Source organism: Balaenoptera ricei, chromosome 11 (assembly GCF_028023285.1).
Source record: "Balaenoptera ricei isolate mBalRic1 chromosome 11, mBalRic1.hap2, whole genome shotgun sequence".
NCBI lineage: Eukaryota > Metazoa > Chordata > Mammalia > Artiodactyla > Balaenopteridae > Balaenoptera > Balaenoptera ricei.
Window position 1 is genome coordinate 71,747,377 of NC_082649.1, and position 27,684 is coordinate 71,775,060.

Genomic DNA, 27,684 nt, shown 5'->3' on the forward strand with positions numbered 1-27,684 from the left:
CTCCATGATTGTCCTTCCAGAACAGTGTCTGCAGTGGTTTGCATTCATCACCAGTGTCCAGTACTCTTGACCAGCCCAGTGTCCTCTTAACACACTAGACCACGTGGACATGCATGTGCTGTGTGGACACAGGGTTTCCCAAGCCCTGTGTTGTTAGCATGTAACTTTCCCTTTCATATCATGCTTTTTAAGGTGAAAAGGCCCTAGAAACACATCTTTAATTCTTACCTCTGCCACCTCTGTTTGCATCTGTTGCTGTTTTTCTGAAAGTGTTGCATGTTCTACTTTCCATTGGGTTTGACCTCTCCGTGATAACCCTTCAGAACTCTGAAGAGAGCAATAGAATCTCCATCACCTTTTTCCGTCTTTTCCGAGTGATGCGATTGGTGAAGCTTCTCAGCAGGGGGGAAGGCATCCGGACACTGCTGTGGACTTTTATTAAGTCCTTCCAGGTAAGAGCCATGCCAAGGGCTTCTTTGTCTTCAAAGAGCATATGTAAGTCAGTGCTGAGGAGACGGGCCCAGCATTGCTTGGATAAATCAAATAGGATTACTTGCTTAAGGAAGCAGAAGAGAAAGCAGTAAGGCCTGCAGCTGAGAAATCTGCAGCATTTCTGAGATGGGTAGATATACGGGGCTCCCCGCACCTCAGTCCTCCCCAGGATGCCCGGGATGAATGCTGATGTCTGAGAGAGGGAGGGTCCCAGCCGACCCCTGGAAGCCTCATAAGGCTGCGGCAGTCCTGTCCGTTGGCTAATCTAGATACAAATCAGAGACTACTTGGCCTTGGCCAGCACACCATCCTCCGTCCTGGGTTATCCAGTGCCTGGGAAGATTACAGAGTGAAGGGCACCTAGGTATAAGCCAGGTCCCCCTTGTCATCTATGGCTTTCCAGCCTGGTGCAGGCTGGTTCTTGGCTGTTCCAAACAGAACCCAGCTTCTCCTGTACCTTCCAGCATCCCACCCTAGATGTTCTGGTCTTATGGACTTACTCCGTTGGGGAGGGGGGCACAGATTCTTATTAAGAGGTGCACTGCATGGGGGAGTTTGTAGATGTGCACGAACTTTAGAAAATGAGTCATGGATCTTCGTTTCTTTATCTTTTGACTTTTTAATTCAAAAGTAGTAAATGCTCACATTAACAAATTAAGTTATTCGAAGATACACAAAGAACAACCCCATCGGCTCTGAGGAAACTGGTGTTAATATCCCAGGAAACATTTTTCCACAGTGGGTAGAATTTTAACAGGTAAAGAGGAGAAGGTTTGGCATCTGGGGAAGGAGGTAGATCCAGAAACTCAAAGAAGGGAAATCGCAAGTCCTGTTGGGGAAAATGAGACTGTAGGGGGAGCCGGGATGCAGCTCTGAGAGAGGCAGGGCAGGTGGGGGCCTCGAGCAGGTGACCCTCGGTCCTGGAAAGGGATTAAATCCTAGACGGTTGCTATTAATACAAAGTACCAACATTTGTGAATGAACCGCTATAAAAATAGAATGATTCAGGCAATAATGTCATTCTTACATTAAACTTTGTTTTAAAAGTTTTGGTCACTATAAGATGAATTCATGTCACAGAGACATGACCATACATGACCATTCATGTCCATAAAAATTGAGAAACTATGCCAAGAGAATTCTTAAACATTTGCTCGTCTAGGGAGAAAACGCATACTGGTATGGCAAGGACAGCCTGAAACTAACCCTGTGGGACTCTGTTAACCAGTCCAGTTGTCAGGATGGTGCTACTGCACTGGGCCAAGCTGGCAGTCACAGATCCAGAGCTGGCACAAGTCGGAAGGCTTTTTAGCCACTGGGTTTCTGATGACCTTTCTCAGATAGGAGAGCAAGTGGAGGCTTTATGCATGTGAGCTTGGCCTTAAGTTTAACAATCTGGGCACTCCCTGGAGGCGTGCCAAGCACACAGAAATCTTCTGTCACTTGAGATGAGGGAGACAAGCAGTTGAGGAGCCTTGGATTAAAAGACCAGTGGTGGGCCTCCGTGGTGGCGCAGTGGTTGAGAATCCTCCTGCCATTGCAGGGGATGCGGGTTCGAGTCCTGGTCCAGGAAGATCCCGCATGCCATGGAGCAACTAGGCCCTTGCGCCACAGCTGCTGTGCCTGCGTTCTAGAGCCACTGCGGCCCGCGCACTTAGAGCCTGTGCACCGCAACGAAGAGGAGCCCCCACTAGCCGCAACTAGAGAAAGCCCGCGCGCAGCAACGAAGACCCAACGCAGCCAAAAATGAATAAATTAAAAAAAAAAAAAAAAGACAAGTGGTCTGATCCGACACATGTGCTTATATTTGATGTTCCTAAGGAGAGCCCAGGCTTGGTGACCACACAGCTAGCTCCTTTTCTTCCCTGGCCCAGCCCCCAGCTCCCCGGTTCTTTCAGAAAGAGTGCATTTTAAGAAAGGTGTCTTGCTTTCTACAGCCACAGCCAGAAAGTGGTTCTTCCCCTCTGACCCAGTAATTCCACTCCTAAGGCTTCACCCTAAGGAAGTACTTAAGCAGATGCAAGGTGATTTTGCATAAAGATGTTCCTTTGCAAAAGAGCCCCTTGCCCCCACCTCAAACACGCCCACAAAAGAAAGCGGAAGCGATCTCATTGTCTAGCATGTTGGAATTGTTTCATCAAGTACAGTAGTTTCTGAGAGCGACACTGTTTAGGATTAGGACGCACTGTTAACAACTGTGGAAAGCACGTCGTGCCTGCAGCTTCGTAACCCGAGGTGCGCGTGGGCTGCCGTCCTCAGGGCTGAAGCCGTGCTGCTGGGCTGGGGTTTAAAAAGCTCTTCCTCACTATTGATGTCCTTTCAATATAACGTGGAAAAGAATAGAGCGTGTGCCCCACGCGGGCCTTCAGTCTGCCCCCAAGCCATCCGGGGGCACAGGATGCGCGCGCTGAGCCAAGCGCTGCTTCTCTTCCAGGCGCTCCCGTATGTCGCCCTTCTCATCGCCATGCTGTTCTTCATCTACGCGGTTATCGGCATGCAGGTACGCCCCAGCACCTCTCCCCCGGGTCTCCTTTGCTACGTCGCCCCAGATCTGTGGCAGGCTGTACCTCGGCCAGGTCGACTGGAAAGACAGGTCATGATTTTTCAGCCAGACGCCTTGGCTGCTAAAGAGCTATAAAGATGAAAAAGACGTGGCCCTGCAGGAGAGAGCCTGTGCCAGCGAGAGCCGGGCTCAGAAAGGCAGGGGGAGGTTGGAATATGTCAGAGGAAGCTGGGTTTAGGGCACTCCCCACCCCAGTCTGGGTCTGAGGGGAGCCAACTGATTGAGAAAACCCATCGTTGATTGTAGCAACAGCAAATGCTGTACTGAAAAAAGCCATAATTGTCCTATTTTCTGCATCAAAGTTGCTAAGAAGATACTGAGTGATACAAAAGTCTGTTTATCATCTGAAAGCATTATAAACTATTTCTAGATGTTGGGGCTGAACTGGAACCATTATCTTGCCTCAGAAGCGCCCCTCTAAAAAGAAGCGTGAAACCAGGCTCTTCTGTGGTCTGGTCCTGGCTGAGGGGCTGTGGGATGCTCCCCAGCTCCTCCTGAGGTGGGGAAGGGGGGATAGGAGCTTCCCTAACAGCTGAGTCCTAACACAGAGTGGGCGGGGAGGGGGCAGCGCCTCCTGGAGGAGAGGGAGGTGGAGGGGCCTGTGGCCCTGGACCTCCCCAGGGTCCCTCTGCCACGCTCTCTGCTGGTTCAGGTGCAGCCTTTCAGGTAAGGGAGGGCTGTGAGTGAAAAAGAGGTGAAGCATTCCCGCAGCAGAGAAATGGTGGTACGTGCTTTTTAATTCTGAAGCCAGAGAAGCATTTGCAAGTGACTAGGACTTTTACCAGGGGTTTTGAACGAAGAGGCAGTGTGCTTGAGCCCCTGTAATTTAGCAGCTTGTGACGCCATGGGCCCCACAGGGTCTTTTATGCCATAACGTCCTCATATAAAACTTAAGTGGTCGCAGAGAACTGGAAACCGCATCTCGCACACCACCCCCGTGTTCACTCAAGAGTCTTTGCCGGCCATCAGGGTCTTCGAAAATGTCAGTCTGCTTCTGTGATCCCCACAAGTGAAGAATTTACTGACTTCTCCTGGCCCTTAAGGCAAAGCCCACCCTCCTTCCCATGGCCCACCGGCCCCCCATGCTTGTCTGCAGCCTGGTCTTCGGGCTGTTCGTCACACTCACGTTCTTTTCATTTCCTGGAGCCCCCGGGCCATGTCGCCTCTGCTCCTTTGCAGGTCGTGCTCCCTCTGCCTGGAGCATTCTTCACCCTCCTTGTCACCTGACTGGCTTCTCCTTCCCCTTCAGTTCTGGGCCTTAACCTCTCTCTCCCTGGAGGCCTTCCCTGACCCCAGCCCCCAGCCTCGGGGATCCTGTGAGCCTATTCTGTGCTTCCCCGTTGGGCTGGACCAGCCCAGCTCCCATCTGGAGAGGCTGCCTGTCTGGTTACTTTTTGCATCCCTTCCGCAGGGTAGGAACTCCTTGAGCTGAGAATGTGCCCAGCGGTTAGCACAGAGCCCGGCATATCTTAGTGGGATGAATAAAGTGTCAGGCACTCTGGGTATTGACCAAACTTGAGTTCTAAATTCACATATGGAGGGGTTTTTTTTTTCTTTTTTTTTTTTTCGGTATGACAAAATCTTTTCTTTTTTCCCCTAATAATTTCTCTCTCTAGATGTTTGGGAAAGTTGCCATGAGAGATAACAACCAGATCAACAGGAACAACAATTTCCAGACCTTTCCCCAGGCTGTGCTGCTGCTTTTCAGGTGACTGAGTCCAGCCCGGAGCAAGTCTCTCTGGTTCTGGGCTCTAGAGCAGCAGAGGACCCGGGTTCTTAAAGCAGTTGGTCATGGTGGCCTTTTGTATTTGTTGGTTTTGTACTATTAAACAGACACGGTAGCATTTTAGTCACAGAGGAATTTTGCAGGCTTTTGGTCATTCCCATTGTGATTGGCTTAAGGTTTTCCTCTTGGGAGTGAGTAGGTCTACTGAGCCGCCAAGAAGGTATGGGGTATATGCTTACACATGGGCGCGTGTGCTTAAACAACCAGAAGAATGAAAATTTAGCAGGAATGTAGAGGCCTTTTGCACAGTCAGTGGGGAGCATCCTGAGATGTGCAATTTCAAACTTTATGGGATTGTTTTTAACTCCATTTAATAGCTTTGTAAACAAAGCGCCTTAAAGTGAGAGAACTTTCTAGAAACCATACAAGCAAGTCCTAATGACTGGAGAGCAAGTTCTTTGTAAGTTAGATAGTTTCCAGTTCTTTGCTTTCAACAGAATGAATGGGGATCTAATCAAGTTGTCAGATGTTAGGTCATTAAAAATAATAATCGTTTAAAAATCGTAGCATAAGCGTTTAAAGGAGAGAAGACAACAAAACAAACATCCCTTTATACAAAAAGAATTGATGTGCTTGTATCAAGTGACTGATATAAATCAAAGGGAGTTGCAACAGGGCCTCCCTTAATGATACGTAAGTTGCATTTGAAAATAAGTAGGAATTTCAGTGTAGGAATTTTCACTAAATCCAACTGGCTTTCCCCCCAAAGTACTTAGGTTTTGGTCTAATTAAAAAAATTTTTTTTTCTTAAAATTTCTTAAAGATCTAAGCCTCAAATGCCTTCTTCGTTTCTTTGCTTAATCTAAAAAAGGTGTGCGACGGGGGAGGCCTGGCAGGAAATCATGCTGGCCTGCCTCCCGGGAAAGCTCTGTGACCCCGAGTCCGATTACAACCCCGGGGAGGAGTACACCTGTGGGAGCAACTTCGCCATTGTTTATTTCATCAGTTTTTACATGCTCTGCGCATTTCTGGTAAGTGATCAGAATAGCCACCCCACCACCAATGGACACCTATTCATGTAGCATTTGGGATTCAGACCAATGACGTTGCCCCGTCAAATAGCTGTGGGGTATTTTATGCTGATGAGCAGTCTAGACTCCACTGGGCCGTCAAGGTTTTGCTGAGCAAGGCCTGTGTTACTAGCAGCTTTGGTGTGAGCAGGGGTTGGGTGCTCGCTAACAGGCTTCACCACCCCAGCTTCTTAGGGCTGCTGGTCCCTTTATAAAAATCTCAAAGCCACTGCACATAGTAGCGACTTACGAGAGTGAGTTCAAAGCCACTGCACATAGTAGCGACTTACGAGAGTGAGTTATTTGGTGGCAAATTATAACACTGCAGTGTGTTTCAAAAGGACAGACAGTACATTCCCCCCTGCCCTCCCCTGGGCCTATACCCAAACCATTTTGGAAAGCTAGAAGTCTGCCTTTTTCTTAAACATTCTCCAGAATGAAAGATTTTCAGCCTCTCTAGGAGAAATGGGTCCAAATGTCTTGTGACCCTTATAATTAGGAAGCACTCACTAGGGTTGAACCCAGCTCATCCCAGTACAGCTGAAACTCCCTCTCGATTGGCTTTTACAGATCATCAACCTGTTTGTGGCTGTCATCATGGACAATTTCGATTATCTGACCCGGGACTGGTCTATTCTGGGGCCTCACCATTTAGACGAATTCAAAAGAATATGGTCCGAATATGACCCCGAGGCAAAGTAGGTTGAAAAGAATTCCATCTGGCTTGTGTGGGCTGTTTCTGGATGTTGGGTGTGCTTTTCTGTGGAAGGTGGGATGGACCGAAAGCCCAGGCCTGCTGCTGCTACCCTGCACCTCATGCCGTACTTTGTCTCCAGGGGAAGAATCAAGCACCTGGACGTGGTCACTCTGCTCCGCCGCATCCAGCCCCCCCTGGGGTTTGGGAAATTGTGTCCACACAGGGTAGCCTGCAAGGTAAGTGTCCTGTTGGCATCCCTGACGGCCTCTCTTGCAGGGACTCCCTGCTTTAGTCAACAAACCCTTACTGAGTGACGTTCTGTGGAGGCACTGGAGATGCCGAGATGAATGACCTGTGGTTGCTGCCCTGGAGGGGTTCTCAGCTGTGTAACTCTTAGGTCACCCTGTCAGCCAACAAGAAGAATAGGAAGGGAATTGTGTAATTTGTCACTGGGTAGAAGGAGGGGATGGTGACATTTGCATCAGGTCCAGCAGGAGAGAAGTAGGAGTTTGTCAGAGGGGGAAGGGCATTGCAGAAAGGGAGCCCAGACGTGGAGGCAAGAGAATGGGGAGTCGGTGTGGCTGGAACGCAAGAGGAGGTGGCAGAAGGCCTCAGGCCCAAGCTGAGTGTAGCTGCGAGGAGCCTTCTGTGCTATGCTGAGTCCCATGGAAGAAACAGGAGTAGACGTCCATTCTAGAAGGTTGACTCTTGGCAGTGGAGAAGTGAACTAGGGACAGGAGAACACCCAGGAGAGCTGTTGCATTATCTCCCTGTGAAGTACCGAGAGCCAGAGGGAAGTGGGCATGGAGAGGAGGGGATGGCTTAGGGATCTACTTAGGGAGTAGAGTGGAGAGGACTTGGTGGCCTGGACATTTCCTAACTTGTGTGATGGTGCACACAGTGACGTGCCCCTCGTGTGCATCCGGCAGTGGCGTCTCAGGGATGGATTCAGATCTCCTGCTGAAACCGCACTCCTCCTCGGACGGGACTCGAACCCGTCCACACCTCAGATTGAGACTTGAACCCACAACTCCTGACTTAGGAGGGGACTTGAACCCACTGTCTCTTAGTTAAAACCACTCACCTGGTGTCAGGACTTACTGAAACTCAGGTTCTTTTGTCTCGATGCAGAAAGAATTCAGCGTGAGGCAAAGTGGCCGGCAAAGAGTGAGTTTCTTAGCATAGGATGCTTGTGAGAGATACAGGCGGGCAGGCAAGGGAGCGCAGCCCCGAGAACAAAGAGGGCTACATTTTCATAATCAAAGAAAAAGGGGGTAGGGGAGAAGATCGCCCTCTTCCTCATTTTTGGCTAGACGTCAAGGCTTGTATCCTTAGTTCCTCTTTTAACCCTTGATGGTCTAACCAGGACTGTCATGGCGCTCTTTACATGACATGTATATTAGCAAAAGGGTGGTAACATATACTAAAACATGGTAATTCATCTCAGGTTTTGGTATAATGTCCCCTTTCACCTAGTTTCTTTCCCCTTTCATCTATATTCCTGTCTTGGCTACACGCAGAAATGCAACTCTTCAAGGACCATTAATTCCCTGACTTCATATAACAAGATTCAGATCTCATATCTATTGTCTTGTACTTTAACTACATATGTAGATTGTTGCTTGGTTACTGGATTCTTTTCTTGAGTTGTCTCCCACTGCTTAAACAGTCTCCTAAACTCCCTTAGAATTCCCTTTCTGACTTTAATCCCCTAGTGGGATTTTTTTTTTTTTTATTAATTTATTTGGTTGCGTCGGGTCTTCATTGTGGCGTGCGGGCTCTTTCGTTGCGGTGTGTGGGCTCTTCGTTGCAGCGTGTGGGCTTCTCTAGTTGTGGCACGTGGTCTCAGTAGTTGCGGCACACAGGCTCCAGAACGCACGGGCTCAGTAGTTGCAGCACACGGGCTTAGTTGGCCTGTTGCATGTGGGATCTTGGTTCCCCGACCAGGGATCAAACCCACATCCTCTGCATTGGAAAGCAGATTCTTAACCACTGGACCACCAGGGAAGTCCCCCCCCCAGTGGGATTTTTAAGCTATCTATTTAATTATCCTACTCTATCCCTGTCACCACCTCACCCCATTCCTGAAGTTTTCACATCAGACCATGCTCTCTGTGAGCTCTCATTGAGATTTGTTTTCCTTTCATAGAACTCACATCGAACCACCTTGAGTCAGCTGTAGCAATAGAAAAAGATCCCCCTTTTTAAAGGAGAAATGCAAGATTTGCCTGTTGAAACTCTACCCCATAGAAATCCAGCCAGTCTGTGCAACAACCGGTCCCCTCTCCCCACAGATATAAGGGGATTCGGGGTCAGGGGTTCACCCTACCCCCAAAGAGATGCTGGACTAGCTCTAGACAGAACCCACAGTAAAGAGTGGAGTCTACAATGTATTTCAGGCTTTCAGAGAAATCTGAGCCAAAACTCGTTGTTCCCTGGGCTGGAAGTCCAGTTGGCAAGTCCTTGGGGTCCTTGCCTGAGTCTTTGCTTCTCCTCATCCTGGACTCTGGATGTAGGCAGAGTATAAGCCACAGACATTGACTTTTTTCCCATAAATTTCCCAGTATCAGCCTCTTTTCTGTTTCCAAGAACAAGATGGGTTCTGGCTCATGGCTGTTATTTTGTGTTTGCATTTCCAGACCCTTTTATGTAAAGGATCTACGTGTCCTTCAGGCACAAAGTAGTCCATTTTGCTGATTCAGGAACTTGCCAGGAAAAGCAAGTGACTGTGCAGGCTCTCCTAGGACTAGGAATTTGGGTGGGATGAATCATGTGTACACAAGACTCCAGTCCCTTAGTAGGGAGGAGGAAAAGTGCTTTAAAATCTTTCTCTTGGTACGCCTTGTCAGCCAAAAGTAAGAAATTTGAAACTATTAGAAGTTCTAAGTACCACTTATTTAGCACTTACCATGTGCCAGGCACCTGGCTGGAGTCTTAAGTGTCTGTGAGCTCCTTTAACCCTTGCACAGCCCTTTGCTGTGGGCATGGCATCTGCAGTAACTGGGGCCACAGAGAGTTTCACTCACCCAGGTCCTCTCCAACTCTCAGTGGTGGTGTTACAGGGGCGAAGAGAGAGAAAAGAGTAGCAGGATGTGGGGATCCAGCTCTGAGAGACCAAACACTGGACTCATAGAACCGCGTGGACTTGTACAAAACACTCCACAGTGGTCTCACCAGGGCAGGGTCCTTGAAGGACACTCCCTGCGTTAGGAAAAGTAATGGACCCTGTTGGTGGAGGACCTTTGTCCCAGGCTCTGTGCCTGGCCCATCATACCTGGTACATCACTTTACCCCCAAACAGCCTTAAGGATGTGCCCAGAATGGAGGCCTGACCCCAAGACACAGGGAGAGCCGGTTAATGAGAAAGGGAGAGGAATGCATGCACAGTAAGTAGGGAGTCTAAAAAACAAACAAAATGCACCTTCTGAGTGCCCACGTTTGCGCTTCATGACTCAAGCTTTGATCTTTGTCAGCTCAGAGCTCCTCAGATGGTAGATGCCCCCGCAAATGGCTGTTGAGTTGAATCGAGGGTTGATTAGAAAGGAGATGAGGGATAAACAGAGAACAAACGAGGAAAAGGGCTGCAGCTGTCATCATTCGTTTGCGTTCTATTAAGGGACTTTTCTTTCTTTTTACAGAGACTAGTTGCCATGAACATGCCGCTCAACAGTGATGGGACAGTCATGTTTAATGCAACTCTGTTTGCTTTGGTCCGAACGGCTCTTAAAATCAAGACGGAAGGTGAGCCCTCCCTGGAAGCAGGACAGGTGGGAGAAGAGGAAGGGAAGGCCGTATCCCACCTTGATTCCCATCTGGGCCTCTTCTTGTCAAAGGTGGGGTGCGGGGCGGGGGACACTCCCCTGCCCAGGGAATGGGGTGGTATGTGAAGTGAGAACATCCTTGCTGGCCCCACTGGCTGGACCTGCTTCCCTCAACCCTTCTCCCCTCCCTCCGTGCTTCACCTTATCCTGGAAGGTTGAGAGGTGACTCGGGCCACCAGCAGCCCCGGTGAGAACAGAGAGGCATTGCTGGGCAAAAGAAACAAGGCTTGTTCCCCCCTCTTGCTTTTTGAATTCAGGGAACCTGGAACAAGCTAATGAAGAACTCCGAGCTGTGATCAAGAAAATCTGGAAGAAAACCAGCATGAAACTACTTGACCAAGTTGTCCCTCCAGCTGGTGGTCAGTGCAATTTATTTCCTAAGTAGTTCTTGACCAGCACGTTGGTTTCAATGCTAGTCTCTAGGAAGCCCAGCGTGTTTGCAGAATGCTTAAGGTACCAGCCAGAGCACTGAGGCCAACAGCTAAAGGCCCTTCAGCGATTGGTGTAATGATTTGGGGTAACGTGAAGACCATTGCACACAAAGGAGAGGCTTCAGTGAGAAGGAAATCAAGACCCACATGGTTGAAGCCAGGGTTCTCTTGCGGGTGGAGGAATTAATGTTAGGAGAACAAGCTTGCTGCCTCAAAACCAAAAGCCTGTTTTTTTGTTCTTTTGCCCAAAATGAAGTGTTTAAAACTAGTTTTCCTATATCCTTCAACATACTGTTGAAACTTCTCACACACACAAAAAAGCTTTCAGAAAATGGTGTTTCTGAAATGTTCTTAAGACTGGATCTGCTACCATAATTACCAAAAACATCCCTTTGTTTAGAATTTAGAGTAGAGACGGAACTAACAGGCATGCTTATTTCCCTTTGTTATCATAAAATAACTGACTAAACTTTTCTCAGATTTATATATATATATATAAAAAACACATATATATATATATATAATACAGATACTGTATTTCCATTTTTGTCTAAGTATACATGGACTTACAAGTGGAGGTGATTGTGTTTTGACTTTTATTTTCGAGTTTTAAAGGTGCAGGATCCGTTCTCTCGGTGCCACCATGCCCGCACTTTAACCCCTAGCCCTGGGCACGTTACAAGTGTTTGGTGTGTTTTGTAACCGACTGAAATTTTATAGTGTCACTGCTCCCGCAGCCTCCAGATCGGGCTGGCTCAGGTCCAGAAGCTGAGCCCGGACGGTGGCCTCTCCTTTTGAGAAGGTGACAACCTCTGGCTCTTGGGGGCAGAGAGAGCAGCACGCTGGCCAGCTCTGCTCCCCGGCATGAATCCAGCAGCAGGATGAGCTTTTTGTGGCTGGAGGGAGCCACCCAGAGCTGGCAGGGCCACCGGCTCAAAGCTGGGAAAGATGGCCCAGAAAGAAATGATAAGGGGATAGAGTGCAAAACAAAACACTGAAAGAACAAAACCAAAACGGAAACTCCCGCCTAGAGAGAGAACCCTGGCTCTCCACAGGAGAACGGATACTGCACGCTTAAAACGACCCTTTGGTTTTCGTTCTTTTCTTTTTAGCTGCACACCCAGGTGCTCGCATGGCTGAGACGAATTGCTTTTTCCAATCGTTGTAACAATGTGCTTGAGCTTTTTCTGCAGCCTCCATTCCTTTCAAGTCTCAGTCTTTCAGAATATTCTGAAGCAATTCTGTTTTAGGGTGGTGGCATGGAATCGGAGTTATCTCTTGCCAGTTGTATTCCCCTACATGTTTCTCACGATGCAGACGCATGCTTCAGAGTAGCGGGCCCCACCTGTCCGGGGGGGACCTGCCTCAATGGCACCCGCACCTCCCGTCTCTCTTGAAACGCCAGCCTCGTTACAGCCCAGTCTCTCTCACATCAGCGCCCATCCTGGCAAGTCTCGCCTGGAGAGAGTCATTCGCATTACTGTGAAACTTCCTTTCTTTTCATTTCACCAGAAAAAAAGTCCAGAATTTGGCTCCCTTCCTTGGAAAAGCTGATCAGCTTTTAGCCCTACTGGCCTTCTCACGAAGGCTACGTAGTCTTCCGCTTTCTTGGTCCAATAGCGGGCCCTGGTTTTCTCTCTGTTATTTCTTAGCATGGATTGGGGGGTTAGGCTGACAAGGGTTAATCTCTTCCAAAATGGCAGTAAGACCACTGAGAAACCTGGGACAAAAACAGTGCCTCAGTAAGGGATGGAACACTCCAGAAGTTCCATGGCATGGGTTGTGGATGTGCTGGAGCTTATCCAGGTTGAATCTCAAATAAGTGCTCTTGTCACTGAACTTCCATAGGTGGTAACTTCAGGCTTCGGTGGACAGACTCTGGTTGAGTTGCTGCGCAGGGTTGTAACATCTGCATTCACCCTTTGCCTCTTTGTTTTTCCTCTTTTACCTTCCAGTAGACCACTGGGTCCCAGCCTTTCCCACACCGTGGAGCACTTAGAAAAGGAGAGCATATTTACGACCCTCTGGGCCAGCGGACGGGTAGCTCCCACGGCTGAGGGGCTCAGTGTCCCGCCCACTGTAACCTGGTCAGAGGGCAGAAAACTGAGCCAGGCCAGCCCTGAACCTGTGACTGGTCGACGTGGGTCGCTCGGGGGCCCCTTACAGCCCTGGTGACAGAGCAGAGTAGGTGCCCATCTTAGAAGGCTTTGCCAGCACAGGGGTGATGTGAGCCCCACTCCCCGCCGAGGTCATCATGAGCTTGATGAGGCGATACTCAGGAATGAGCCCGGAACCCAGGCCAGAATTCCGGGCTCTCGCGGCGCCTTTGGCCGCGGTGACAGCCTCTCTGCTTTCTCCATGCTGGGCTGTCTCATTTCCCATCTGGCTCTTGCTCGTGTTCTCACCTCCACTCTCGAGTCTCCTGCCGTTTTGTGGATCTTCCCCCCTCCTTTAGAAGTCCCTCCTCCTCCCAGGGGCTCTTCTTTGTCTTTGGGCCTTCGCCCCTGACCTGGATCTTTGGCTCTTTTGCCCTGAGGAGCGCTCAGAGCCGACCCCGTCGCGCTCCGCAGTCCTGAGCCCAGACGGCCTCACTGCACTCACTCCTCTTCCTTCCTTTTCTGACCTGCTGTAGCTTTGACTTTTCCTGTTCTTAAGACTCTTCCTGGGCCCAGTTTCAGTAGCTCAGTATCTCAGTGCAAAAGGCCAAGTGACCCTTGAGAGGCCTGCCCTGTAGAGCCCCAGGTGGGCCCCTCTGCCCTGGAGCTGCCCCTTGGGCAGAAACCTGATCTGCCCTCTTCACTGAGTACACCACCCCCCAGGTTCTGGGCCAGGGAGAGCCGAGACCCTCCCACAGGAGCCCCCTTGGCCCCTCTAGGTTAGCACCATCCAGGTGGAAGGGAGAGAAAGGTTAGGCCTGCTTTTGCTGGAAGCATCCCAGCATGGGATGAGGTGGGCCTTCTGTGAGTACAGCCAGTGTTTTTCGTGCGAGCCCACAGAGAAGACTGGAAACCCTGGCCGGCAGAGGCTGGCTGCCCCTGGGATTCTCAGGCCGCAGTCGGTCCACCTCCTGCATGTAGCCCGGTGGGGAGGTAGACTTGTACTCTGGGAGAGGCGGCCCCAAAGGAGCAGGTGGCCCTTGTGGTGGAGCAGGGAGGTGGTGGGGTAAAGAAGGAGAGCCCAGGCCCAGGGGTCCCACATCCCAACTCACCTGGCCTGGGGCAAGTCATGGAACCTCTGTCCACTCCCCTCTCGCCTTCCTGCCTCTGGACAGTGCGTTGTTGGACCATTTGGACCAGCCCGAGACTGATGAGGGACCTGGTTTCACATCTATCCAAAGCCCTAGGCTCACTTTGGTGGCCCCTACACCGTTCCCAGACTTGCCGGGCTTGGGTTTAGAAGGTATGCTACACGCTTCTCAAGGCTGACCACCACCAGGCATCTTCTTACACAGTAACACTGAGTAGCTTCTGACAAGGAAGTTGGGGGCCAGGGGAAGCCCAGAATGTCCCAGCAGTGTCCAGACAGGGATACCCCCCTCACGGCCACAGAATGCACCCCACCCAGGAGGGTCCCAGTGTCCCCCACCCTGTCATGCTCTATGATCCATTTCAGTGGATGCCACTGTTGGCAGGTTGTAAAATAACGGTGACTCTGATGGCTCACCAGCCCCCGCCCGCTGGCACTTAGGACCACCCAGGGTGCTCTACAGGCCTCTTCTCCCGATATCCTCACAGCTCCTCCTCCGAGAGGCTTAGGCCTGTTTACGGGTGAGAACGCAAGCCCAGAGAGGCCGAGCCCCTTACCCAAGATGGCACGTAAGTTGCAAGGGCAGCCTGGCCACAAGTGGAGCTGTGCTAAAGCCTGAGGGCAGCAGCCGTTCCTCCTCCCAGCCTCTGTGAACCGTGGTCAGTAGCCCCCGGGGGCCCTGGACGGATGTGGGGGTGAGCAGGCCTTGTGGAGACCCCCGGGCACGCGGGCACTGCCAGGGTGGTTTCCCAGGAGACAGCCAGAGCCCCTATTCTGCCTCATGCATCACCTTTAATCACGCTCGGCGGAGTTCCAGCTCCCCAGCCACACACGATGGGGTTGTTTCTGAATAAAGCAGAAATAAGTCAGCTCAACTTTGAGGTTAGTTGGAGCTGTCACTTGCAGTATCGAAAACAAGCAGTTCTGAATTACAAACCAAGAAATGACATGTGGAGGCTATTGGCAGAGAATTAAGGGGGCACATGAAAATCTGGGTCTGTAGTCACTTTTCAGAAATGTCCTCTCCTTCCAAGCCTGTCTGTCACCTTTCTGAGGTCTCTATCTTTATCTCCGGGCATTGGGATTTGGATGGTTAATTGTCCTGGGTGTTCGTGGTAATTACACATGCAAATCCCTATGCGTAGGGGTGAAAATATGACCTATGAAGCCTTTTTTTGTTTTGTAATTTTTATTTTGAATCAGTAACCAAGACAGCACTTCATAGTGTTACTAATATGCTGCTCTATTAAACTCATGACAAGTGTATTATTTTCTGCAATTTTGAGCATCAGTTTATTTAACTGACTCTAATTTTGAGCCTTAACTGCTTTGCACAACCTTGCTTTTTGCTAGATTTAGTCTCCCGTGTCCTAAGCGAGAGCTCAGTGCCTCATGCCCCGTCTTGCCCTGCCCCCAGCCCCAGCCAGAAGTGAGTGTTTAGGCTCTTGCTGCAAATATGCTGATTCGGGAGAGCTCTGTCTGGTCTCTCCGTTTAGATGATGAGGTAACCGTGGGGAAGTTCTATGCCACTTTCCTGATACAGGACTACTTTAGGAAATTCAAGAAACGGAAAGAACAAGGACTGGTGGGAAAATACCCCGCGAAGAACAGCACAATTGCCCTACAGGTGAATTGTTGTTTTGTCTTTTTCTCCTTTTCACTAACGATTTTACGAGCTTATTTGAAATACTAGAGAGCTGACTATTCATGGTTGAACAGTACCGCCAGGATTTTGTTTAAACTGAGATACTGCACACTCCCCCAAATGTGGACTAGCCATTTCTGGGCCACCAGGTAAGTGCCTCCCCCTCCCTGCTTTCTCTGGCGTGCCCCTGCATCCGCGTCCACTGTGGCCCGGCCCGTGGGGCAGGGCCCCCAGGACAGTGGCCGAGGCACACATCCTTGGCGGGAGGGGAGCCACAGCTGCCCTCATGCCTTGTCTCCCCCAGGCTTCTCCAAAGGCAGCGTCCTCCGAGCAGGCACCCACCTTCCCCCAGCCTCGGGCTCGGGCCCTAGCCGCCCACGAAACAGCTTTCCATCTGAACGCAAGTGCTTTGTTTTGTTTCTGTTTGTTTCTTACCCCACTGCTTGTTGGTTTTCGGTCCATCTCAGTAACATCCATCACCTCCTAGTGCATGTGTGCGTGTGTGCGCGTGTGTGTGAGTGTGTATGCGCGCGTGTGTGTGTGCGTGCGGTGTGTCTGTCTCTGCGTGTTGTCTCCTGATGGCCGTGAGGCTTGCTGTGCAAATGCTGTTCTCTCTCGACCCAGCCAGCCTCTGGTCCCTTCACCCGCCCGGGCCCCGCCCAGGCTTCTGGAGGGGGGATGTGGTTTCAGGAACCTCTGGTTCTAACTCGGGTCCATGCATTCAAGGGTGTAGAATCCTAGGTGAGCCCAAAGCCCTGGTGGGAAGCAGGTGTGTGGGGAAAGGGAGTCCCAGTGGAGACCTGCACGAAGAGGGGCTAGGAAGGGAAGTCTGTGAGTGCTGTGACTGAGAAAGCAGAGCGGAGAAGGAATGAGGAAAAGATGCTAAGGACTACAAAAATGGAACTACAGAGGTTGGCAAGCTGTCAGAAACAACTGTCCAAATTAATCAAAAGCCCTGTCATCTCTGCTGTCCAGAGCATGTTGAGTCCATTATGCATAAGATAAAGAACTTTTTCCTTTATGTCCCTGTTATCACCATTTGTCTTAAACTGGGCCTTGTCGGTATGGGTAAGGTTCAACATGGAATAGCCTTTTGCTTTTTTTCTGGGGGAAAATGCCCTGCATTGTCTTGTGTTCTCAGTGATGGTAATTACCAAAGTGAAGGCTTGTCTGTGATCTCGCTGAGAGAGAATGAACATGAATGACAGTGAACGCATGAAGGAAGGAGGGTGGGGTGTGTGCATATGGCGGGTTAGGAGATGACCTTGTGTGACAGTGACCTGTTGATTCATCATGCAACCTGGGCTCTGCCCAGACAGTGATGGGGGCTGGGGTGGGGAAGGATGGATGCTGAATCTGACCAAAGACAATTTCTGATCTTTCTTCCTCTGATCACACCTCCTAAAGGGAGTTCAGTGAATCACGGGCTTGAATAGCTGATTGCCATCTCAGCCTGCAGAATTTGAGTAAAGCTTTCACCTCTGACCCATCCAGTTTACAAAAGTGGCAGCCTTTCTCCCGATCACAGCTCACAAGTAGCCTTAGAGAGAAGCAAACTGAAGAGATGTGTTTGCAAACTTTGAACGGGTCTGGTCCATACGTTCTAGAGGGCGGTGTGGCCAGACTGGGTGCAAGGGCAGGGAGTGATGATCATGTTTCTGCAGGCTCTTCCCTAGAGCAGCGCTGGGCCTGGATGACTAGGGGGTCAGATTCCAGAGTGTTGTGATCCCCTCCTTGTAGGGAACTGCTTGCTGTTCTCAGATTCTAGTTCGTGGGGCTTGATGACTTTTCTGGAGGGGGAAACATACTCTTTCATGGATGGCTGTGTCGCAATTTACAGTAACCAAGGTAGCGCTGTGCTGAGACCCTTCTGTTTTCTGCGGAAGGCATATACAATGACCATCTGGATACAGGGTTATACCTTTACTGAGTCCCCAAGGCTTCCCAATTAGATGGCTTCAGTGCTTGCTCTGGTGGCTGGGTATAGTGTTTGGATGTTTTAAAAACCTGAACAACAACACATGGCTACGTAATTAATAATCACATTTCATGGGTGGGTTTCACTGAGTCTTTAAGTTGAAAGTTCAAATGATGCTGAAGCTACATTATACATCATGGGTTAAAAAGACTCTGTTACATTGTGTCACAATAATGTTTTTCCCCTGGACATTTTCTCATTTCATTGTTTGTAGAAAGTTTCATTTCCTTGGTGAAATTCAAATATCTCTGGTTAGAGGCCAATATCAACACATTTCCACATGGTTCCATTGGGAGTTGAGGCTGTGACTATAATTTATGTTGAGTACCCAGCCTAGTAAATTGTGTTCATAATCTTGACAGATACATTCTGAAAATGCATTTGATTCTGCAGCAAACATTAAAAACAGAAAATTTTTGTTTCCCTGAAGGATAGTTCTCATCACATTTTTGGCTTCCTGTGCTCTAGAAAGGGCTTCAGATGTGATTTGTCACTCTACATTTAATTAGCACTACGAGGCACTTCCTTTCTGCATCGAGGAAATATTACATGACGATGTGGCAGTTAGGGAAGCGGGGTCAGGTGGCAGTGGGAGGAGAAATGGATCAACCGTGGCTCTAGGATGAGTACACAGATCCTCAAGAAAGCTCCCCAAGGTGGGCACGGCCTGTCGAGAAGTGGGATGAGTTGCTTCTCCCTGTGCCAGGGGTGCTGGGAGGCTGAAAGCCCAATTACTAATGAAAAGTGGAGTGTGGGCGTCAGGTGAGCACAGCAGTCAAGACATATAGGCCAGTGCGTGCTTGTGCTGCGTAGGGTGCAGTCTGTCTGAGCAGGGTCAGAGCTGGTCCACGTTCTCTGTCCCCCCCCGTCCCCCCCCCCCCCACCGCATTGGAATGGTTTCAGAGGGCACACAGATGCGCTCTGGTTATCAACTCTGTGGGCTCCATCTGGTCTCCCTCTGTTCAGACCAACTGCAGGGCCCCTTCTACATGAAGGGGGGTGGCTTGAGGAGCTCCTGGATCCACGTGTGGGTAGGAGCTTGGCACCTGGTGTCCTCTGGCCTCTGTGGTCTGAATGAGTGTGCAGTTTCCATCCGTCCATCCATCTTCATCATTAAAGCCAGCCTTCTCTCCAGCCCCTCTCCAGAGGGAAGCAGAGAGAAGCTGCATCAGGCTTTGCTTTTTTTCTCTCACTCATCCCCCACATGCCATATTCACTTTAGTTTGACTCAGCCTTTGCTCGTCATCCATTGTTGCTGCATCCCAGTGACCTGCAACTTTCCACAAGGAGCAAGTAAATAAAGGAACACAGCTCTGCAGCCACGAAAACTCTGTCCCCTTCCCAGCAAATAGTAATGCCTCATCAGATCTTCCAGATGAGGACTGCAATATACAGACGCTAATTAGTCCAGTATCTCACGGATTAGAAAAAGAAAAAAGATCCCAGAGTGGGGAAAGTTTTGTTCATTTCTTTTTCTTTCAACGTTCGAGGATTTCATTTTTGCAAAAGACACTCCGATGGACTGAGGGGAGACTGTCCCCCACTCACCCCAGATGGGAGCCTGCCTGTCGACTCAGGACAGGAGGACTTGAGAGGGATAGATTTTTCTTTTCTTTTCTTTTTTCTTACCTGTTTGGAAGTTGGGTTTAAGGAGGAGACTGTCATTTCCAGCTTGTAAAGAATTAGGTGGTTAGGTTTTATAATGTGAAAGCCTGAGCCCCAGCTGGCAGGTGGTGGTGTAGGTGGCCCAGTAGAAATGTGGGTGGTGGACCAGAATCAAATGACTCTCAGTCCCTGATGTGGCCCCCTCGGAGAGGCTCGGGCATAAAGATAGAGGAAAATGGGATACTCCACAAACATTGAACCTGTAGAATATCCCACACCTGTTATCTAGTCTAAAAATTAGCAAGATTTTTTTGTCTTTTTTTTAAAAGCATGATTCCATCTAAAGCCATAAAAAGGCTTTTTTTTTTTTCTTTTTTAATCTAAGAGAAGAACAGATGCTAACAGATGAGATTTCACTGGCTGATTCATTTGTTTCAGATGCTTGAACGGATGCTTTAGAATTTTCTGCCTGAGCTACAGCACCAAGCTCGTTAGTCGGAAGGCGTTTGTGGCTAAGGCCTTGAAAGGGAAAAGTCTCAAGTGGGCTTATTTCTACTGAAACAGCATTTCGGGAGAAATGCAGGAAAAAGCAAACCCAAGGCCCCAGAGAGACCCCTTCCAAGCAAAGCACTCCTCCGGAAGGTGGAAGCAGGGCCGTGGCTCAACTGCGGAGCCGTGGTCTCCTGTCGTGGACGCTGCTCGTGGTGGCTCCTTTTCATGAAAGGGAACGAGCAAGGCTTAACAGTTTTCCCTTCCAAGCAGAGACTCAGAGAAAGGGAAAGAGTGAGAGAGAGCAAAGGAGGGGGGCAGCCGCCCCACAGAGAAATGAAATGAACACAACTTCCTGATGCTGGCCAGTAAAAAAAAAAAAAAAAAAAAAAAATTAAAAAGATTAAGCAGACCTGCCTAAGGTGGGCAGCTGACTCCATTCCAAAGTCCTGCATCCCTAGTTTACCTGAACTACCAAAGACTGGCAGGCCCCTTGGCACTGGGCTGACAAAGTTCCTTTTATATACGCCAGTCCGTCATGACCTCCTGACCATCCAGCTCCGCTCTCTGCAGTGACCAGTGCAGGATGCAGAGAGATGTGGACAGGACAGGAAGCTCAGACACCCCCATTTAAACTAACACATACACCTGCATGCCCAAACCAACCCAGGCGACACCTCAGGTTCCATCTTAACGCGTCCGCGGGAAATACCACCACACCCAAACCTCATCCGACATTGTCCGTCTTTAATTCAAAGCCAGTCCGGGGATGCCTCTTTGGAAGCAGTGTGGTCCAGTTTCAAGGACACTGGGAGTCAGGGAACCTGGGTTCTAGTCCCAGTTCCAGCGTTCACTTGCTGTGTGACCTTGGGCAGGACACTTAACCTCTCTGTGCCTCAGTTTCCCCCATCTGTAAAATGGGGGTAATAATGTCGACCTACCTCACAGGGCTGTTGTGAGGAATAGCTAAGTGATTGTAAAGCACTTTGAACGTATAATTGCTTATTATTAAGACTACAACAATAATAATATCATATGCCTGTTTACTACCAGAACTTTAAGAAATTCTTGTTTTTCTTTGACCTCTTCTCTGTTCTGTAGTGATCCATCGAGAAAGAGAATTCTCCCCTTTTTGAGATAGCTAGGAAATGCATAAAGATGTAAACAGAAGTAACTCTTCAGGTTGTTTTCTCACATCTTACAAAAAGTAGATTTTTTGCACAAGAAGTTGCTTCGGGGCGGGGGGGGGTCCCGTCTGAAATTCTCAGCTGATTCCAAGCAGTAGTCGAGGAGTCAGTACACCTGATGCTGAGCCCAAGCTACCCAGAGGTATTCAAAAGTAACCTTAGTGCAAAACCTTGAAGTTCCTGAAATGTCTAGAGAAGAGAAGGGTTACAAGCCCTGGTCTGTGCAGACTGGAGGCTGTGTGCATGTGTGCGTGTGTGCAGGGCGTGGAGAGCCCCAGGATGTGGGGAAGCCCAGCTCCTGGCTGTGCTCATCCACAGCCAGGCAGGGTGGGGGAGCCGTGTAGCCAGTGGGAAGAGTGGTGCTAGCAGAAGTCCCCCAGGCCCGTCCTATGCATGACTGAGAGGGTCCCTCCCAGCCTGGAGGTCTGCTCCAGTGATGTCTTCTGTGCTGTGACCTTTGTTCCACTTAGGAAACAGGCCTTACCCCCGATTCTGTTCCCATGTGTGCAGACTGTCTTAAGTCTAGGAGCTCGTGGTGGGTTTTCTGGGTTCTCACAGCAGAGTCCATGGGGCCAGAGAACAGGGTTGACCTCTTCACACAGCACCATGGGTGGTGGCGTGGGCGTGGGGGTGACCCCTGTGAAAATGTTGAAGCACAGCTGTACCTGCTAGTTGACAGCTGTGGCCCCCAGCACTTTGAGTCTCCTCACCCCCTGCTAACATCCCAGCCCTGCACCAAACCCCTCTGTGATTCAGTAACTAAAGGGCGAATGCCTGGTGTAGTGGGGACCTCTGGGAGCCTATTATGGTCTGAAGGCCCACCTGTGCTCTGACTGGGTAGTGCCTGGGATAAACCAGTTATGAAGTATGTGGTGTAGCATCCCTGAAAAAGAAGCTGGTCAGCTCTATGGGCACAGGTAAGGAGTTTATCCACCATCACAAACGATCCCTCTGTCCCTGACCGACTCTGATGTCGTTTATTAAACACTAAAGGGAGTGTATGTGCTCACCCCCACCCCCGTCTGTGTCACCCCATCTCAGAGGCCCACAGTGACCAGCTGTCTTCTAGATCTAAGTCTCTATACACCAGAGCCTCAGCAGAACAGCTCTAAGCAATCCATGTGGCTGGTGTCTCCACATGCCTTTCTGCACAATCCTTCCAAATAAGCAGAAACTGGAAAACAGTAACTTTCTAGGTGGGATTTACGGAACGGTCTAAATGGAACGTGAGAATCTTGCCCCACGTGGGCCTGGCTGTGTGCTGAGTGACGGCCCTGGTGGTGGCTGGCGGCTGAGACCAGTTGGTGAAGGACAGCCAGACGTTGCGGGGGCCACCTCCCACCTCGCTCGAAAGGGAAACAAGGCTTCCCTGGAACCTGGTTTACAGTCCAACTGCAGACACCTCTGTCCTTTTTCCTAAGACCTTAAAAGAAGAGTGTAGCTTTAAACGTAGAAAAGTTGTAAAAGACAAGTCAAGTTTAATACATCAGATTGACAGACTCAGCAAACTCGGTGCCCAACACCAGAATCCATGGTGCTAAACTCTTAAGCTCCTGGATGGAAGACACAATGCAGGCCAGAATCCATCGTAGGGACACAGATGTAGGATCAGGCCTCAGGCTCCCCTTCGATAGCTTATTCTATGGTGTGACCTAATTAAAAATTCAGTTGATCCACAGGATTATTGGGTACTGGATTCTCTACTCTTAAAGGCAGGAGATCGTTCCTCTCTAAGAATAGTAATTATTATTTTCAAAAGTCTTTGAGACGATAGAATTACTAAAAATAAGGAAAGTTACATTATGTCATCGCAAAAGGTCTTAATTACTGTGGCATGTTATTGACTAACACCCACCTAGTAGCCCTCTTTAGCCCAAACGTATCACGATTTGGTTATCCGCAGGCAGGAGCTTGCGAACACTCATGGTTCCTTGGTTGGGTAGGTACCTGCACGAATTCATTCTCCCTGGCACACCGTAGCCCTGAGAGAGGTGGCTGTTTGGGGTAATGGGAGGGCACATCATTCTAAGGCACAGTGAAGGCAACCCATGCCAAAGGCTAACTCAGAGAAGTCACGAGAAGGACGTTTCTTCCCAAAGTAGAGAAAGGTCGGGGGAAATCACAGGAATCCTGGATGGGGGAAGAGCCCAATGCCAGGAAAAGATGGTGTTGCCTGTCTGAGGGCGGGTTATCATCAAGTTCTCAAACTTTTTGGTCTCAGGAACCTTTTATGCTCTTAAGAATTATTGAGGACCCTTATGTATCAATATTTAGTACATTAGGAATTAAAACAGAGATTTTTAAAGTGCAGAATATGCAAGCACAAAGATGCCGGAGAGATGAGATCCCCAAGGTTCATGCAGCCTTTGAAAAACCCCACTGTGCTCTCGGGAGAGGATGAGAGCGTACAAGGCCGAGGGCATCCTTGTCTTATTATGCAAAACACAATGACCTCTTGGACCCCTGAAGGTGTCTCGGGGGGCCCCAGGGTCCTTGGGCCACACTTTGAGAACTGCTGCTCTGGGGGATTGATCCCATATCCCCCCCTAAAGGAAAACGGTGCTGGAGCCTTTTTCCAATCTCCCGCCCCTACCTTGAACTGTTCCCTAACTCCCAGGCCCGACCCCAATCCCAGCCCACTCACCTGTACACGGAGCTGCCTGGGCCCCCAGCGTCCAGCCCACGTTCAGGCTGAGAGTTGTGCCCCACATGCCATGTCTCACTGCCTGTGCTGATCTGGAGGAATGGTGGTATGAATTAGTGTGTGAGAGAGAAGTGTCTGTAAGGATCTCAGCTCCTGAGAGTGGCACGGCGGAGACAAGGATATGTGCTGAGTGTAGGACCAGTTTTCGTGATCCCTGGTGATTTCTGTCATTGCCGTGATACAAGAGTGCTGCTGAGTTAGTTGTAAGAAGTTTCACCTTGATTGAGTGGCAGCCACAGCCATGTGGGGTTGCAGTCGTGAGTGAGCGCATGGTGGGGACTGGATCCTGGCACTCTTCCCCGTAGACCCAAAAAGGTGGCGTGGCGTGGTGTCATTGGAACAGCAGAACTGCGCATCGAGATTCCTAGCTGATCCTTCACTAGTGTGGGCAGGTCACTTAACCAAATGGGAATAATCTTGGCTCTCCCCTCCCCGGCCCTCCCTCCCAAGATGTAGTGGGATAAAGTATGTTACATTGCAGTGAGAAAGATGCTAGCAGAATAGGTCTCGATCTGTGACTTCTGCTAAGCCCACATTTTAAGTAAAACTCTCTCTGTTATCAGGAAACTGGCAAGCATTTCTCCAATGTTGGTGTTAAAACTACAACCAAGAATTAAGGTGGAACTAAAACAGATAGCTCTGTCAGATCAGAGGAAATGTCACAGATTGCTTTAGATAATTTTTTTTTTAAGTCACAGGGAAATGTCATAGATCACTTTAGGTAATTTTTTAAAAGTTTCCTTTATCTTTCAAAATGAAGGTAACAAACTCGATGTACACAGCTGAGTGCCACCCCCAGGGTAACTTACATGGTAATGTTACAGCTGACTTTGCAGCGAGGGTCGGAATCACTGTGCACGACTCACGGGCGTGCCTTCCTCGTAATTCTAGCCCTTTGTGTTTATATATAACTCGAGGACTGTTCATAATGGACGCAAAGGCCACGCCATCACATTTTCCCTGGTGGCGAGCAGTGACAAAAGAAGGGGTGTGCCTGTGTGTGATGTGTGTGCATGTGGGGGTGCAGGGGAGGTGGGATGGCTTATGGATGAGCAGGTGTAGGCTATGAGAATTTAATCTCCAGTTCTTTCTGCCGAGGGAGCTAGTCTAAAATGATCCCTTCTAATTGGGTGGGGGCAGAAGCCTGCTAAAGGGTTAACCAGAACTCGCCTTTAACAAGATGACCGAGCAGGGCCGGCCTTGGCTGCGGGAGACCTGTCTGTGATAGAGACCGGGCTCTGCTCTTTGGCTGGAGCCTGAAAGCCTGGCACTCATACCCAAAGATGGATGGCCTGGCCCAGTCCCGACTGGAGACTCACATCTCTTATCTGCACTGTTACAGTGTAGGTTCAGGAGGGGTTCCTGGGCGTTTCTACGTGCTGAGAGCTGGCAGACGAGCGGTGTGAGTGATGGCGCTAGCTTAGGGAGACAGGCAGTGAAAGCATTTCAGATGCACCAGGTAGGAAAAACTTAACCCTGAAAGTGGGCAAGAGAAAGGAAGGTAAATGAATGTTCCTACTTGAGGTTAAAATATCATACATTTATGCTATTGCTTCAGAGATATTTACAGAGATGTATAGTTTGGGGTTTTTTTTTTTTTGGTGACTTAATCATTCACTAGAGTAAATATCTATAAAATTCCAATTAAATGGTGTCTAAAATTTAAAGCAGCAGTCTACAGGCAAAGCGCCAATATTTCTTTTTTTAACAAAAATATTTATGAGAACATCTAGCATTTAAAAATCAACCAGAAACTAGGCTTGATTCTGTTTAATATTTTATATGATTGGACATCTTAAAACAAATCAATAATGTTTATATTTTATAGCAATTCTGTGTTTATTCAGAACCATAATTCTACTGTGATGTTAATGGAATTACTTTATATGGCTTTAATTGTGTTGGTTTAAATGCTAATGACCACATTTCAAATTAAAATAGTATTTTGCTGATAGAGGTAGACACAGATATGCCATATGAAAGAATAGATAATTTTACTGATTGTAAAGTGTTTATTTCAAGAAAAAAAATGTTCTTTTTTTTTAAAGGGCTGTGAGAAAAAGGTAATTTTTTCAAGGGTTTAAGATAGATTTCTGCACTTTGGGAATTGGAACTTGTGCCTATGGAATTTTTGGAGCAGCCCAAACTACCTTTTAGCTTGATATGTGTGCTAGAAAATTTTTCATTATCATGTTTTGTGATATGTAATAAATTCAGGGTGCTGTGCTTAAGCTTCGTTTCAATTCAAGTTTGGGAACTTCTGTTTCCCTCATTCCCAACCCTGGCAGACACCCCTACTTCCCATAGTACCTCCCCACTCCCTCCCCATCTGTCCTTCCTCAGATCCCCTGTAAAAGAGTAAAGTCAGTCTCTGACTCATAGAAGGTGTGTTCCTTCCTGCGTGGAGCAAGCAAAATATAATCATGATTTCTGAGCCTCTGCTTTCCTGTCTGGGAAGAGTGATGCTTTATCTCCTCCTTTGATGTCTCTTTAATAAATGTGTTGTCCTTATTTGTCTTTGGACGTGGCCTCTTGGGCCACCTCTCAATTTCCTCCATGATTTATGTTGCAAACAAATTCTCTGTCCTGTGTTTGTTCACTGCTCTCTCCTAATCTTGTGTATCATTGAAGACATGCTGGAGACAGTTTTTGTTTTTATTATGCAATTATGTCATATGTGTATTTCAGTGAAATGTCAACCCGTCAACAGAGGATGATGTTAAAAATTATCCAAATAAATAGTTTTCTATTTCTTCTAATCAGACCTAGTCCAGTCAGTTGCATGGCAGTGAATAGGATTATCTGTCGTTATTTAAACAGTTTTCCTGGCCCACACTGCCTTGGGACATGGATTAAGGTACATAATTTACCTGGGGATGTTGACTCGGTGCATTGTCACCTGTGTGTGTTTTGTGGCAACGGAAGCGGGTGTCTCAAACCTGGTCTCTTGTTTGGGAGCCTCAGATATGTAACAGCTCTTTCTTTCCAGTGATCCAAAATCAGATGGTGAAACTCTGGCTTCGTTTATCTTCCCTTGATAACTGTGCCCTACAGAACACTGCCTGGATGAATTGCAGGCTGTTCAGTACTACTGGGTTCAACTTTGCCTGCAGCTCTGCTGTGCAAGAGCTTTCATCCACTTGGCATTAGAGTTGCCTTCTTGATGTTTCCCTGAGAATGGTGTGGGTCTGCCTCTAAGACAGATGATTTCCCAGGCTCAGATGTGCTGGAAGCAGGGTCCTGAGAGAGGAAAAGAGTGAGCGTGTGTGTGTGTGTGTGCGCGCGCGTGTACATGTGTGTGCATGTAGGTGTACGTGTGTGCACGTCTGAGTGCGTGTGTCTGGTGCCTGTGATCAGAGGGACAGGTGAGTGAGGGGCAGCCTCACTGACCACACCACAAACTGTTCTGGGTTTGGCCCTGGGACCCGTGTGTCCTTCCCCTGCGAGACCACAGCCCTCTTAGGCGGGAACCTTAAGGCTTTGACTCCAGGCAGCTCGCTCACCCCCACAGTTCATAAAATGGAAAGGTCTGGGGCTCCTGTATGCAAAGAATGGTTCAAACCAGACGCAGCCTGGTGTGCCATCTTTGAAAGGATCCTCTCGTAGGCTGAGGGCTATTACGAACGAAGCCATTTTCACAGGAGCCCCTTGGGCGGTTCCATATGACTGCAGGAGACCGGTCTGAGCGTTCCCACACTCGTGGGCTCGGTCCTGCCGGATCTGGCAAGATGGGGGCCACCCTCCCCTCCCCCCTCCTCCCCACCCCTCCCCCTCCACTGCCGGGCATGTCTCAAACGTGGTCATCATGCTTTGTCTGTGCCCTGTACCACCCGCTGCTGGGGCTTGTGGAGGAAGGACAGGGAGTGGTTCCCCCCTCACACTGGGGGGTGTTAGCTGCAGATGGAGACCCGCACAGCCAGGGCCTCAGACGTTCTCCACACCTTTAGTGACTACTGAGGTGCAGACAGACGGCCGGCAGGTGAGGGGGTACCACCCGGGTACAGGACGGGTGACCTTAGACCGGGGACAG

At 49.2% G+C, this 27,684-nt stretch overlaps 1 protein-coding gene across 2 annotated transcripts in view; it reads left to right on the forward strand.

Annotated features, from left to right (window-relative positions):
• CACNA1D (calcium voltage-gated channel subunit alpha1 D) overlaps positions 1–27,684 on the forward strand; it is a 320,181-nt gene that overhangs the window by 279,265 nt on the left and 13,232 nt on the right. For both annotated transcript variants that reach the window (XM_059939925.1, XM_059939926.1), the window contains 9 exons: positions 324–452; positions 2,927–2,992; positions 4,672–4,763; positions 5,653–5,812; positions 6,422–6,549; positions 6,688–6,784; positions 10,187–10,289; positions 10,627–10,728; positions 15,543–15,673. In XM_059939925.1, coding sequence (XP_059795908.1) covers positions 324–452; positions 2,927–2,992; positions 4,672–4,763; positions 5,653–5,812; positions 6,422–6,549; positions 6,688–6,784; positions 10,187–10,289; positions 10,627–10,728; positions 15,543–15,673 — 1,008 coding nt within the window. The remainder of the gene's footprint in view (positions 1–323; positions 453–2,926; positions 2,993–4,671; positions 4,764–5,652; positions 5,813–6,421; positions 6,550–6,687; positions 6,785–10,186; positions 10,290–10,626; positions 10,729–15,542; positions 15,674–27,684) is intronic.